Source organism: Vigna umbellata, chromosome 5 (genome assembly GCF_029865625.1).
Source record: "Vigna umbellata cultivar VRB3 chromosome 5, Vumbellata_1.0, whole genome shotgun sequence".
In the NCBI taxonomy this organism is placed as follows: domain Eukaryota; kingdom Viridiplantae; phylum Streptophyta; class Magnoliopsida; order Fabales; family Fabaceae; genus Vigna; species Vigna umbellata.
In genome coordinates, this window is record NC_142169.1 from 13100326 (window position 1) to 13113788 (window position 13463).

At 35.1% G+C, this 13463-nt stretch overlaps 1 protein-coding gene across 1 annotated transcript; it reads right to left on the minus strand.

Moving 5' to 3' along the window:
• Positions 1-10714: 10714 nt before the first annotated feature.
• Positions 10715-11413, minus strand: LOC148197731 (uncharacterized). The gene is made up of 2 exons (XM_088115616.1): positions 10984-11413; positions 10715-10848 (listed from the first exon to the last, which is right to left on the minus strand). The coding sequence occupies exons 1-2, from the start codon at positions 11411-11413 to the stop codon at positions 10715-10717; spliced, it is 564 nt and encodes a 187-aa protein (XP_087971742.1).
• Between the last annotated feature and the right edge of the window lie 2050 nt (positions 11414-13463).

Sequence of the window (13463 nt, forward strand, 5' to 3'; positions counted from 1 at the left end):
TACAATACACAATCATTGGGACATGCATGCATCTTTTGGTATTCCAAACCCATTGGACATAGAATTTTCTTCGCGTCGTAATTACGGATAGGTAACATGTTACCTTGTAAAATTGATGTATCCTTGTTGAGAGGGTCGCACCTCACACAAAAGTTGATTGCAAAATTAATGCAGTACAGTACTAGGAAGTGACTCCTAGGTCGTCTCTCAAGGACCAATTGTGGTTCAGTCTTAGATCAACACGTAGTGAGGGGGTTTGAAAGTGTTTTGGCAAGAAGAATTGAACTAAAATAAAACTGGAAGTTAAACAAAGTTAAACAGAATTGAAAGCATCGATGAAATTGTGAAAGCAGTAAGGCCTAACGGTTCTTTTAACAAGGCCGATCGGTTTTGACAACTAACGTGTCAAAGACCGATCGGTTCGTCAAAAACCGAACGTTCAAGGTGAGGACCGATCGGTTCCAGCAGTAAAACAGAAATACGCACAATAAAGCCGAACGGTTCTAAAGAGTGACCGAACGGTAGACGTAGGCATAAATGAAGGAGCCGTTCAGTCTCTAACAGACCGAACGGTATGACAGTAAAGGCAGAAACAGTAAACGTGCAGAATTCAAAACCCAACAGAAACGCAATTGCAGGAACAGTAAACGCGCACAATGCAGAAACGTAATTGCAGTGAATTAGAATGCACAAATTAAACTTAAGCATAAAACGCACACCCAGAAACACAAACTTGAATGGAACCAACGACTGAAAGCAAGCATGAACAATAAAATCCTACCATGACAGCGTGAAAGAGATGATGAACAGTAAAACTTGCAGCACAATGAACAGTAAAAGCGTAAAATGATTAAGAAACTTGAGTGGAGAAACAGATTCAACTAGAAAATTTCAAAGAGACTGAGTTCAATACATGAAAATGGGAAAGAAACCAAAACCTAAACCTCCCCAAAGGGGGAGGAGGAAGAAAATGCTCCCTAAGAACAGGCACGTAGTGGTGGCTGGGAGAGACCCTTGAGAAATCTGATTTTAGGGTTTTTATATACCCCAAAAGACCAAAATGTCCTTCTAATGGGCTTGCCCTAGTAAATGACCTAAAAAGGGGCCAAAGTCCTAAGCTTTGACCCAAAGACCTTGTTAACTGAAACTACACTCTAACAATGACGTGGCCGCATTCTTTTAGTCCCAGAATATGATTAATGCTGATAGCGTCATCTGACCGTTCGTTGACAACTAGATGGTCGTTCGGTAAGCAATGGTCTGCAGGCTCAGCAATTGATTGGTGCAGACTTCCTCAGACCGTTCGGTCATAAGTGGGTCGGACATTTTGTACACCGTTCGATCGGCATGCTCTACATGTTTTTTCTGATCGTTCGGTACAACACAGACCGTTCGGTGTTTCCTGCAGTAGACCGTTCGGCAGATGAAATGCAGCATGTTCAGTAGAGGCTTCCAGCAGTGCTTTCTCAACTCGTTCGGCAGTGACTTTGGCAGACCGTTCATTGACGCTCGGTTTGTAGTGGTCGGCCTAAGTGCAAGCTTCAACAGACCGCTCGGTACTCATTCACCGCCCGTTCGGCCAAGTCATCAGAAGACCGTTCGGTCATGCCTATGTGTGCACTGAATTTTCAAACAGTGAATGCCCCCTCCACTTGCTGGACCACTTCTTTTTGCTGGACTCTCTTCTTTCAATTGCTGGACCGTGGATCAGCTCCGGAAGCGTGAAGTCTTCACTATGCTGGATTTGCTGCTTCTTTCGGTGTGGCTTTACGTGCGCTGGATGTGTTTCTTCTTTTCACGCACCACCCCTTTTCTGGAACGTTCTAATGGGCCACCGCACACTCTCTTTCTTTCCAAGCCACCTGGACAATCCTGGACTTGCAACCCGTCACACCAGTTCTCTTTACTGGACACCACCCTCTTCAAAGCCTGCTGGAAAATGCTAGACTTGTGCTTCTGTGTGCACCTCCACTTCTTTGGTACCAATTTCCATTTCTCATTTAATCTCCAAATGTCCCAAAATTTATCCAACAATTTCCCTACAATTAATAATGCAAATAATTAGCTCAAATAATTCAAATTAATTAAAATAAGAATTTCTGATCAAATTAAGCACAATTAGGAAAAATGGGAAAATACTGGACATTTAAGCACAATTCCCTAATTAAATTCGGTACAATAAGCTAAGTGAAATTGAGAAAATATTGACTCATCAATCCTGGATACAACTCTTGCTCTGAATTGTTCTTAAGACTATCGTATAAATGAGTTCTTCCAAAATTTTCTTCGCCAACGTCATGTACCATTTCGTCTAAACGATCACTCATCCATTTGTCGACATAATCTGAAGCTTTTAACGTTGTTTGCTTATATAATACTTCCCCATGCCAGGTCCAAACTGTATAACTTCTCATTATTCCATAGATGAACAGATGATCATGGATGTTGTCACAGTCTTGATATACTTGATTGAGACAACGAACACAAGGGCAAAAATATGCCCCGTTCATTGGGTTTGCGTGTTCTTTAACATATTCTATGAACTCAAAAACCCCTCGCTCATACTCTTCACTAATATGATGATGATGAATCCAGCTTCGATCCATAGTACTACTCTAAAAGCAAAGAATTGACAAAAATAAAAATAAAACTAACTTACGTTGAGAACAAAAAAAAAATACCAATCATACGTTGAAGGAAAAAAAAACTATCATAGTAAATGTACACTTATGGGGAAGTACATGCTTAGAGAGGAGTAAACTAATGACAATTAGGAAGGGAATTGAATTAAAAACGAATAAGAGAGAAGAGATGGAAAACTTAGGTGTTGTAGGCATGCTACTTGAAAATGATCCCAAGATAAGTATGCTTTCTTTCATTAATTGTTAGGGTTTTTCTTCTATACTCTATGCATGCTTTGTTTAAATCATTCAATTGCATGATCATTGATTTTATTTATATGGACACATATAGGTAAATTTGGACATGAAGAAATTCTCCCAATAGTAATATTGCCTAAACATAGGAATAGGAGGATTGGTTGCCTTTAAGCTTCTGTGCGAATGTAATGCATGAATAATTGCTAGGGAGACAAGACATTGTAAACTAGTGATTAGGAGTAGGCTTTCTTCACCAAGACATTGGGTTTAAGGTAAATTAGAAAGTTGCATTAACATTAATGAAGAAGATGAATTCTTGAATACATGAGAGTGGATAGGATGAATTGAAAACCCCCAACAACATCATCATCCTATATTTCAATCACGTTTTGCTTCTTTTGATCCAATTGATCAATACATGCATTCATATTTACTTTTCGGCATTGGGAAACGATACTTGGTCTTACCATTTGTTATTACTTGATACGATTTGATTACACTTGCCGAGGATTAACACTATGCGTCACTAGTTTATTGGTCTGTATATTTGAAACAGACCAATCACGACTACCACTTATGTGTTTATAAAAAAGTCAAATGTAAAAAGTCGAATACGATAAAAGATCAAACGAACTCTTAAACCAAAAATTTGGCCACAATCAAATAATTATAATTAGTTATTACTATAAATGATTATGATATCAAAAAATATTATGATTAACATTATTAAAAAAAAATTTGACCCCTCTCATGCATTATTTCTTTGCTTTTTAGTATGTTAACAAACGTGTGATCAATATCCAACCACGTTGTCATTAATGTCACCATAAATAATCATTAAAAGCTCATTTGCATTTCTTAATTTATAACACTTTGAATCAATTCTTTATTACTTAGAATCGATTATATTAACTTAGCAAAATTGAGAGTGGAATTATATGAATATAGAGGGGCACATCAAACTTTTTAACTTCGATCCCTCCAAATCTCACCTTCTTCGCGGGTGATTGATAAGTATACAATTTCTAGGGGACGGGACGTCAATTTGTTCTTATATGAATCAAACAAAATTTATTACTTTTTCTCTGAATGATGTTTGAATGTCTAATTCGGTGAGACTTCGACCTTCACAGAAGATGGTGGTGCAGTGTGGCAGTAAGTAAGCATAATTACATGATGTACGTCATCGATTCATCTATAAATATTGCTTGCATCACGAATCCCTTGATTCCTATTTCTGTACTGAACATATTAGGATTCATGTTTTTTATTTCCTTGGCGTTTTCCTTTCCTTTGATTTTGAAACATGTATGTTCTTTAAATTGCAATTTGCTCACTTGAATTTCAAAGTGTTGCATTCAGGTCTCAGTTCATATGAAGGTGGCCTTTGAAATTCAAGTCAACAAAATGCTTTTTATAGTACATAAATGATTAAGTTATCTTACTGAAAGGGAAGTGCTTAGGAAAAAGAAATATGGTTCAAAATATGTTTAATGCTGATACAATTTTAAGATCTAAAATAATTATATAAAAATGTTGTTCAACTTCATCATTTAACTATGTATGAATCGTTTTCTAAATTGTCTTGGAGTTGTCTTCTACCATTAGATTTCAGAGCTATGGTGGAAACAACTTCAATACAAATTAAATTTATACAATTGACGTCGAATTTTAAGTGTATTTGGTGCAAAGGACTAGAGATTGATGTCAAATATTTTTCATTAATCACATCCTATATCATAGAAACGTCTTCGTTTAGTGAACAAGGAGTTCATATCAGAATCCAAAGAGTGGATACAATGTGGCTTCAACGTTTATATAATGTGGCAGTTAGTAAGCATAATTACACGATGTACTACTTTTATCCTGATCTAATTTTCGTCAGCGGTTCATCTAATTTTTATTCTTTTTTTCTTTTTAGTTTTTAATCATTAAATAGCACGTCCGAGTCTGTGGGGCTTGGACGTGAAGGAAATTGGAGTAGTTGGGACATTAATGGTGTTATATTTCCAATGATGTTTTTCACGTCGATTATTGGGGGGCTGGACGTCAATTAGTTCTTATCTGAATCAAAAGAGATTTGTTTCTTTTCACTAAATGATGTTCGAACGTCCACTACGGCTGGGCTTCGACGTTCCTACAGATGATGGACTGTGGCAGTTGTTGCTATGCATAATTCATGATATAATGTACGTCTATTTTGTAGCTAGTCTGATGTCATCATTTCGTCTATAAATATAGCTTGAAATTCATGTAATCCCTGACCTCCTATTTCCCTGTTGAACATATTAGGATTCATGTTTTTTATTCCCTTTGTATTTTCTACTCCTTAGATTTCGAAGCATTTTTGTTCCTCAAATTGCAATTTGCTAACTTGTGTTTGAAAGTGGCGCATTCATCGTCATTTCATATGAAGATGCCCTTTCAAATTCAAGTACATAAATGGTTAAGATATCTTACTAAAAGGGAAGTGCTTAGGAAAAAGAAATATGGTTCACAATATATTTAATGCTGAAACAATTTTGAGAACTAAAATAAATTTATAAAAAAGTTGTTCAACTTCATCATTTGGCAATGTCTGATTCTTTTTTAAAATTGTCTTGGAGTTGTTTTCTACTGTTAGATTTCCGAGCTATCTAATTTCTTAGGGTGGAAACATCTTCAAGACAAATAAAAATAAGAGTCTACTTACGCAGTTGACGTCGAACTCTTGTCCCGTTGACGTAGAGAATTATTAAATTTTTTAAAATTTAATAAGCATTAACATTTTCCTCTGGATTTCCACCATTCCTTGAACCAAAAGAAAAAGTCATTCAAGTTGTACTACTTGAAACGAAATCCAAATCTGTTAACTTATTTCTTTGGATTTCTATAGCTCCTTCATGCTTTACCCAAATTTTTTGGACCTCGAAAGAGCTATGAGAAACCTAAAAAAAAAGGTTATCAGAGTGACAAGTTACGCCTAAATTTTATAAGTGGAGGACTAGATCAAGATTCGTAATTGTATTTAAAGAAATGGACTTGATCTTTGACGTCAACTTTTACAAATGCTTTACAACTTTTAAAGAAATGCACACTCTTCTACTCTCTAAAGGCGAATCTGGAGGCGGGAGCTTCCTCTTCTACTCTTAAGGTTTCACTATCTCATGCTTTTCCATTATTCATATAGTTTCTCCACGTCTATGGCAAACTAAACTCTATTTGTTGTTGGGGCATGATGTAACCTTGTGAACTCTCATGTATTTGAATTGATTCTTAATTTATATGTTTTTTCATTAATTGTTAGGGAATTCATCTGTTTCAATGCTTGCTCTATTTAACTCATTTAGTAGCATGATTTATGAATTACATGAGTGTCGGGAGGTTCCTTACAATTCAGGTTCTTGTTGAATTCTCCCAAGGGTAATATTTCTCAGGGATGAGGGTATGAGTACTTGGTCGTCTTGAGCTCTTGATCTTCAGACCTAATTTTCTAGGAATTAAGGTAGGCTTATTGCGCCGAGGGATCAAGTTCTAAGTAATTTAGTGAGTGACGTTAACATTAATGTAAAAAGAAGAATTCTTATATACATGAGAGTAAACTTGGTGAAATCAAACCCTAACAACATATTCATCTCATATTAAACCATATTCGTTCATCTTTGTGTTACTCTACTATTGATCAATTTGCATTCATATTTAATTTAATGTCTTTACATTTGAATCCAACAATCTCGTTTTATTTAAGTCTTAATTAATCGAGTTATCACACGACTGTTTAGTGCCGAGAGTCCTCTAGGATACGATACTTGGTCTTACCATTTTATATTACTTGTACGATTTGGTACACTTGCCAATCCATCAACAAGTTTTTGGCGCCGTTGCCGGTGATCAACAATATTGTTAACAATAAACAAAGTTTTGAAAACATTCTCTTCCAAAATTCTCACAGCACACTTTGAAAAAGTTTTTGCAAAGCCACGAGTTTTAATCGACTTACTTCATAATGAATTCGACTTAAAACTGTTGTTTTTCCACATATTATAAGTTAAACAAAAGTGCATGTGGTTTTCCTTTTCTCAAATATATGTCATGCATTCACAAATAAGATGTCATATAAAACATAGTGAATTACAGCAATAACAAAATCAACACAAACATGTTCTCAAATAATCATAAACATGGAAGTTATGAACATGTAACACATAAACACATGTGTTATTAATTATGTGTTGTCATCATCAAAAACCAGAAACTCTGATATTGTAGGTTCAACTAAACCAAAGCTCCCCTTATCAACAATCTCCCCCTTTTTTTATGATGCACAACCATGATTAATAAACAGCCATGTTGTACAAATCAAATCATATCATATGAAAATGTATCAGAGCAAATGATCAGCAAATGATCAAAATATATCAGAGCAAACGTGTTGAAATATTCTCATTTTTTATTCAGAGCAAAAAACATATCAATTCTTATCAGAACATATCAGAGTATATCAGATCAAACAAAATGAATATCAGAGTTGTATAAATGTATATCAGAGTATTCTCCTAGCATTAGTATTCTCCCATCATTCTCCCCCTTTGTGCATTAGCAAAAAAGGTATGCCTTATGATAATGATCCCCTTGTCATATTAGTATAAATGCTGACAAATAGTTATTCAGAGATGCATCAGTAAATCATATTAATCAAACAAAGATGCTCCCCTTGTCACAGATAATCACATGATAAAGATATAATCTCCCCCTAAAGTGTAGGCATGTGAAATTATCTAAGATCCTATGCAATGCTGCCCTTGCCATTAAGCATGTTTTATAATCAAAACCCAAATGCACAATGCAATATTTATAGAACATTTCAGAGCATGTATAAGCATGTTACAATATTGTATCATATTCGAAATTGTTCAAACACATCAATGAAGCACAGATACAATATCAATCAACAATCTCAATAATATCAATCAACAATCTCAATAATATCTCAAGTAATTTTAATCAATTATAGAACAGAGATATATTGAAAATGAAACAATCAACAATATATGATCAATAAACCGAATAACCAAATTCCAAATCATGGAATTTGTAACCCCTGTTAAATATTAATCGACTAATCCACTGTTGCAATCGACTTCATTGCTTTCCATTTGAATTGTATCTCCAGTTGTTCATCTGGAAGCAATGTTCCTGCAAAACCTTTCAAGATCTTTTCCAGATCAAGCATTTTAGAATCATTGTAATGCAAGAATTATGACAGGTATAAAATGTGTGTGTAAATGTATGAATTCAATGAGAAACAGTAAAGCAATCAACTTCATACATAACACAATCGACTTAATTCAAACATAATCAGGTCCTCAATATAGAAATAATTCTGATTTCATTGACTTAAACCATGATTACAATCATAACAACCAAAAGAAATATGGCATATAAAGCCTACTACAAAAGAAACACTTAAACCAATAAAGCAAACAAACTAGAACAAACAACTAAGACAACCAAACAACTAAGACAGACATTCCTTGTAACCCTATTATGAGTCAGATGTTTCCATAGTATCAGAAGTGTTGTCTTCTCTTCGTTATTGAGCCTCATCAAATCTTCTTTCCCATTGATCAACCCTTTCATTTAGACATCTAAATTGATCAACCACATATCTTTCAAAGTTAGATTCAGGAACAACTCTTCCTGTCCTCATTCATGACACAGGTGCTTCCAGAACTTTACACTAACTCTTCTTCTCCTTTAAAGCACCAGCCTCTCACTGTTTTTACCAGGCCAAAACTTGCAATAGTTTTTCTGTTTATTACATTTGTGCAATTACAGGAGCACTTTTGCTCTCCACTAATGTCTACACCTTGTAGAATTAGTAATTTGCTGACCAGTACAGCATATGGCAAATAATGAGAGTTAATGAGGGCAGCTTCAACCATATGATCTTTTAAAACCTCCACCCAGTTGGTGGGAATGTCATTCTTAATAGCATGCAAGAGGTAGATATCCTCTATAGTCATTTCATCCAGCATCATTCTTCCAGGTAGGATCACCCAAGCAAGGAGATGTGCAGTAATCCTTTCTTCCATTTTAAGACCTTCATGCATGTAAAGTCTTTCTCTTGTGTCCCTTCCTGGAAATCTAAGCCAATCTCTGTAGATATCCGTTTTCTTTAGCCAGCGATTTGTTTCAGAGTTTGATAGATGAGAGGATTGACCTTCAGACTTTAATCCAACAACTTGAAGCCACACATCATTGTCAATGTGGATATTTACACCTTTTACCCTTGACCAAATGTCACCATTTACTATTTTCAAGTTATGGTAGAACACTCTCACAAGATTTGGAAACCAGTTACCTTTCATTTGAACTATTGTGGGGAGTTCTTGAGTTTCCAGCCATCTTGGGAATTGAAAGCCTTCTTTTTCAAATAACTTTAAGTCAAGATGCTTGGGAGTAGCCACAATCTTGACTCGTCCACAAAGAAATCTTTCTCTTGTAACATCATCACTAATCCACCCTTCAGGATCAACACCTCTTGTGACCGTCATTTCTTTTCCTTTACTTCCACTAGAGGGTTGAGATGAAGATGTCATCTGATTGTAGAGTGTTTGGAAACACTTCTTCAGTGTAGGGTTATTGGAAGTATACTTACCAACCTCACAAAATACTATCACAGTTCCACAGACAGGACACAATATAAAGGCGCGAAGCTCAAATCACCAATAGGCCCTATTTAAATTTTCAAATATAGAAAGCCCAATAACAGAGATATCAAATCGATTTCATTAAGTCCACACTCGACTTTGTATGACAGAGGGTTTTCACAAAACAGAAACACACATACAATAACATGTAATCGACTATGTACTTAATCCAATCGATTAAAAGTCGTAAAAATTGATTTTCACAGAAAACAATCTCAATCAATCAATCTACAATCATACATTTATCAAACAATCATTCAAACAAATATCATGCGTGATGCACTAAGATAATAATCGTTACCACTTGTAGATACTCACGAACTTTAATATTATCAAGTTAGCTCATCCTTGAGTTGTGCACTGCTACAACATCGTCTGTTATCCTGCAAAACAATTAAAATTTTTCGATGCTGGTACCCATTTGAATTTGGGTCCTTGCTTGTCAGTTGCAGAAAGTTGTTCCTTGGGAACCCATTTGTATTTTCCCTTTGGAACACCAGCATTTCTAAAATAACAGTTTCTTACTATGTGACCAAGTGTATTGCAGTAAAATCATTCATTAGTAGTAGGTTTACTCAGATAAATAAATTTCTTTGAGTTTATCCTATTACTTTAAGCCTTATAACCAATTTGTCTATAGATAGCTCTTCCAGATAATCTCAACACAACATCAAGATTTTCTTTGCCTTGAGTGAATTTTGCCAATGTGCTAGTTAAGTACTCAATTTTCTCAACATGTAGAAGACAATTATCACACTCTTTCTCAACAACTTGTACTTTGGTCTTTACTATCTTTGCAGATTTCAGAGCTTCTTCAAGATCTTTTTCAAGCTTTTCATTATCCTTCACAAGATTATCAATTATGTATTCATAATCTCTTCTCTCAAATGATAATTGATTCACTTTGTACTGAAGTCGCATGGCCTCTGCATGAATTTCCTGAAATGCATCCAGTAGCATGTAGTACTTGACTTCTATTGGTTCATTTTCAAATTCACGATCACTTTCATTGTCTGATTGTGCAGAACCTGCCATGAAGCATAGATTTGACTCCACTTCAGCACTACTATCATCGTCACTTTAAGAGTCTTCATCATTATTTTCCCAAGCAATATAAGCTTTCCTCTGCTTCCTGTTCTTGTCCTAAGGATACTTGGAGAATTCTTTCTGCTTGTTCTTCAAATCTGGACAGTCAGGCATGATATGACCATCCTTTCCACATTCATAGCATTGAACAGCGTTGCTTCTTGAACTCTTCTTTCCTCCTCTTGAGAAACCTGCATTGTTAGTTGCAGAATTTTTATTTTTCATGAATCTGCTAAATTTTCTTACCATCATATTCATCATTTCTTTTTCTGGTATATCTGCATTTGATTCCGTTTCAGGTTCATCAATCTTTGTAACTTTCTTGCTTGTGACTTTTAGAGCAATCGATTTCTTCTCTTCAATTTCTTCTTCCTCTATTAGTCTTCCAAGCTCCAATTCATGTTCTTTGAATTTTCCAAACAATGTGGCCATGTTCATGCTGGTCAAATCTCTTGATACAGAAATTGTAGTAACCTTGGGTTGCCAACTTCTATTCATACTTTTCAATATCTTGATATTGATCTCTTCTTCGTCAAAAACGTTTCCTAAAGCCATGAGGTGGTTGACTATATGCCTGAATCTTTTCTGCACCTCGTAGATAGTCTCACCAGCCTTCATTCTGAATAATTCATAATCTTGTATTAGTGAATTCTTTCTGGCTCTCTTAACTTCATATGTTCCTTGATGAGTCACCTCCAAGACTTCCCACATTTCCTTAGCTGTTTTGCATTGGAGTATCCTGAAAAACTCATTCATAGTTAGTGTAGAAGCAATTACATTTCTAGCCTTAACATCATATTATGCTCTACGGTTCACATCTTGAGTCCACTCAGAAAAAATTTTCAAAACAATTTTTCCATTAATAACATGAGTTGACTCAAATGGACCGTTCAATGTTGCAGGAAAAGACATGTGGGATTGTTAAAATGTAGAAGGATTTTTGTGAATGGAGGTTGTAGCATTTTGAAAGGGTGCAAAATCAAAATCTTTCAACCTTTTTCTTTGGATTTCTATCACTCTTTCAAGCTCTTCGCCATGACGCACACTTTCAAGCTCTTCGCCATGACAAAGAATCAAACCACAAGGAAATTACTCGCTTTGGTGAACTTGAAAGAGATGATAGAAAAACAGAGAAGAAAGTTAACAAATTGTTATGAGATATTTGTTGAATGGAGGCTGTAGCGTTTTGAAAGGGTGCGAAATCCAAATCTCTCAACCTTTTTCTTTGGATTTTTATTACTTTTTGAAGTTGTGCACAAGGAATCAAACAACAAAGAAATGACTCGTTTGTGTGACCTTGGAAGAAATAATAGAAAAACAAAGAAAAGAAGTTAACAGATTGTTAGGAGAAATTTTATGAATGGTGTACAGGTTATCGAAGTCTCCAAAACTGTATTTATAAATAAAAAAAGAATAACTGCTTTTGTTACAGAATTAATGCACCAAACTACTCCAATGCCAATCACGTCAATTATTAACAAAATTGGACGTCCTCTATAGAGTCTGTTTTAAATTCATAAGTGTTAACATTTTCCTCTGGTTTTCTACCATGCCTTCATCGTTAATAAAGAAATGTCTTTGTTTAGTAGAGGAATCGATAGCAAACCAAAGGAAAAAGTTAACATGAATTTGGTTACGGAAGTTTTGTAGTTTAGTGAAGGAGGAGTAGCATTTTGAAAGGATGTGAAATCCAAATCTATAAACCTTTTCCTTTGGTTTTCTATACTCCTTTAAGCTTTTTTGTGTCCTTGAAGGAGATAAAAAAACCACAAAGAAAAAAATTAACAGATGGAGTTCATAGCAAAAATTTTATAAATGGATGTCTAGAGGTTATCTAAGGCTCCGAAACTGTATTTATAGAAAAAAAGAATGATTGTTGGGAAAGGCCTGATGTGGGGTGACCTTAGGCTTCAATAATAAAAGGCAGTCCGAAGGCAAAGGTCACTCCTTTTTTTTCTTTTTCCTTTTTAAATTCCTATAGAACGTAGAACTCTAGGGGACTTCAACGTGAAATATTTGTGAGAATTCATTTTATGCTGTTACCAGAGGTTTTGAATTGACTTCAATAATAAAACGTCGCATATTTGTCATGGTTGACGTCAAATGTGGGTAGGAGTAATACTGACTAGAAGCAAACCACTATTTCGGTATTTTTTTATTTTGAATTGAACGTGAGATGTTTCTTAAGTTGACGTTATGTGATTCTAAGGTCATTGTTTTGCGTCTATCTAGGCCTTGTTTGACGTTAATACATTTTAGACAGCGAACTGTTTTAGTAAATGACGTGGAGCGATTGAATTTATTTACGAAAATGTCATCGGTCCTTTTTAACGTTGGATTTTGAGTGGTTGGACGTTGAACGCGTGACGTTATACGCGGTTTTTGCACTAGTGAATTGTGATGTGAATGATAAAATCTTGTGCAGTTTGCCACCAAAGTGGAGAGCATAAGATACAACTTTATGGCTTCCAAACATCATGAGAAAATGTCTTTGGAAGAACATGAAGGAATTCTTATCATTTGTTATTAGATTCTACAAGGTGATGAGAAAAATATTCAAAAGGATACTTGGAGTGGGTTAAACTTGTGATACTTGGAACGATTGATACTGATATTAGCCTAGAGAGGTTGAAACTCTTATAACCTAAAGAGTGTGATATTCATTATTGATCAAACTTGTTGATTTGTGAAATTTCTTAAGCGGGTTTCTTAAGAAACTAAACGTAGGTAGAGGTGAACCAATATAAATTTGTTATTTGCATGGTGTCGATGGATTTACTAACGAAATGAGAATGTTTATAATTGT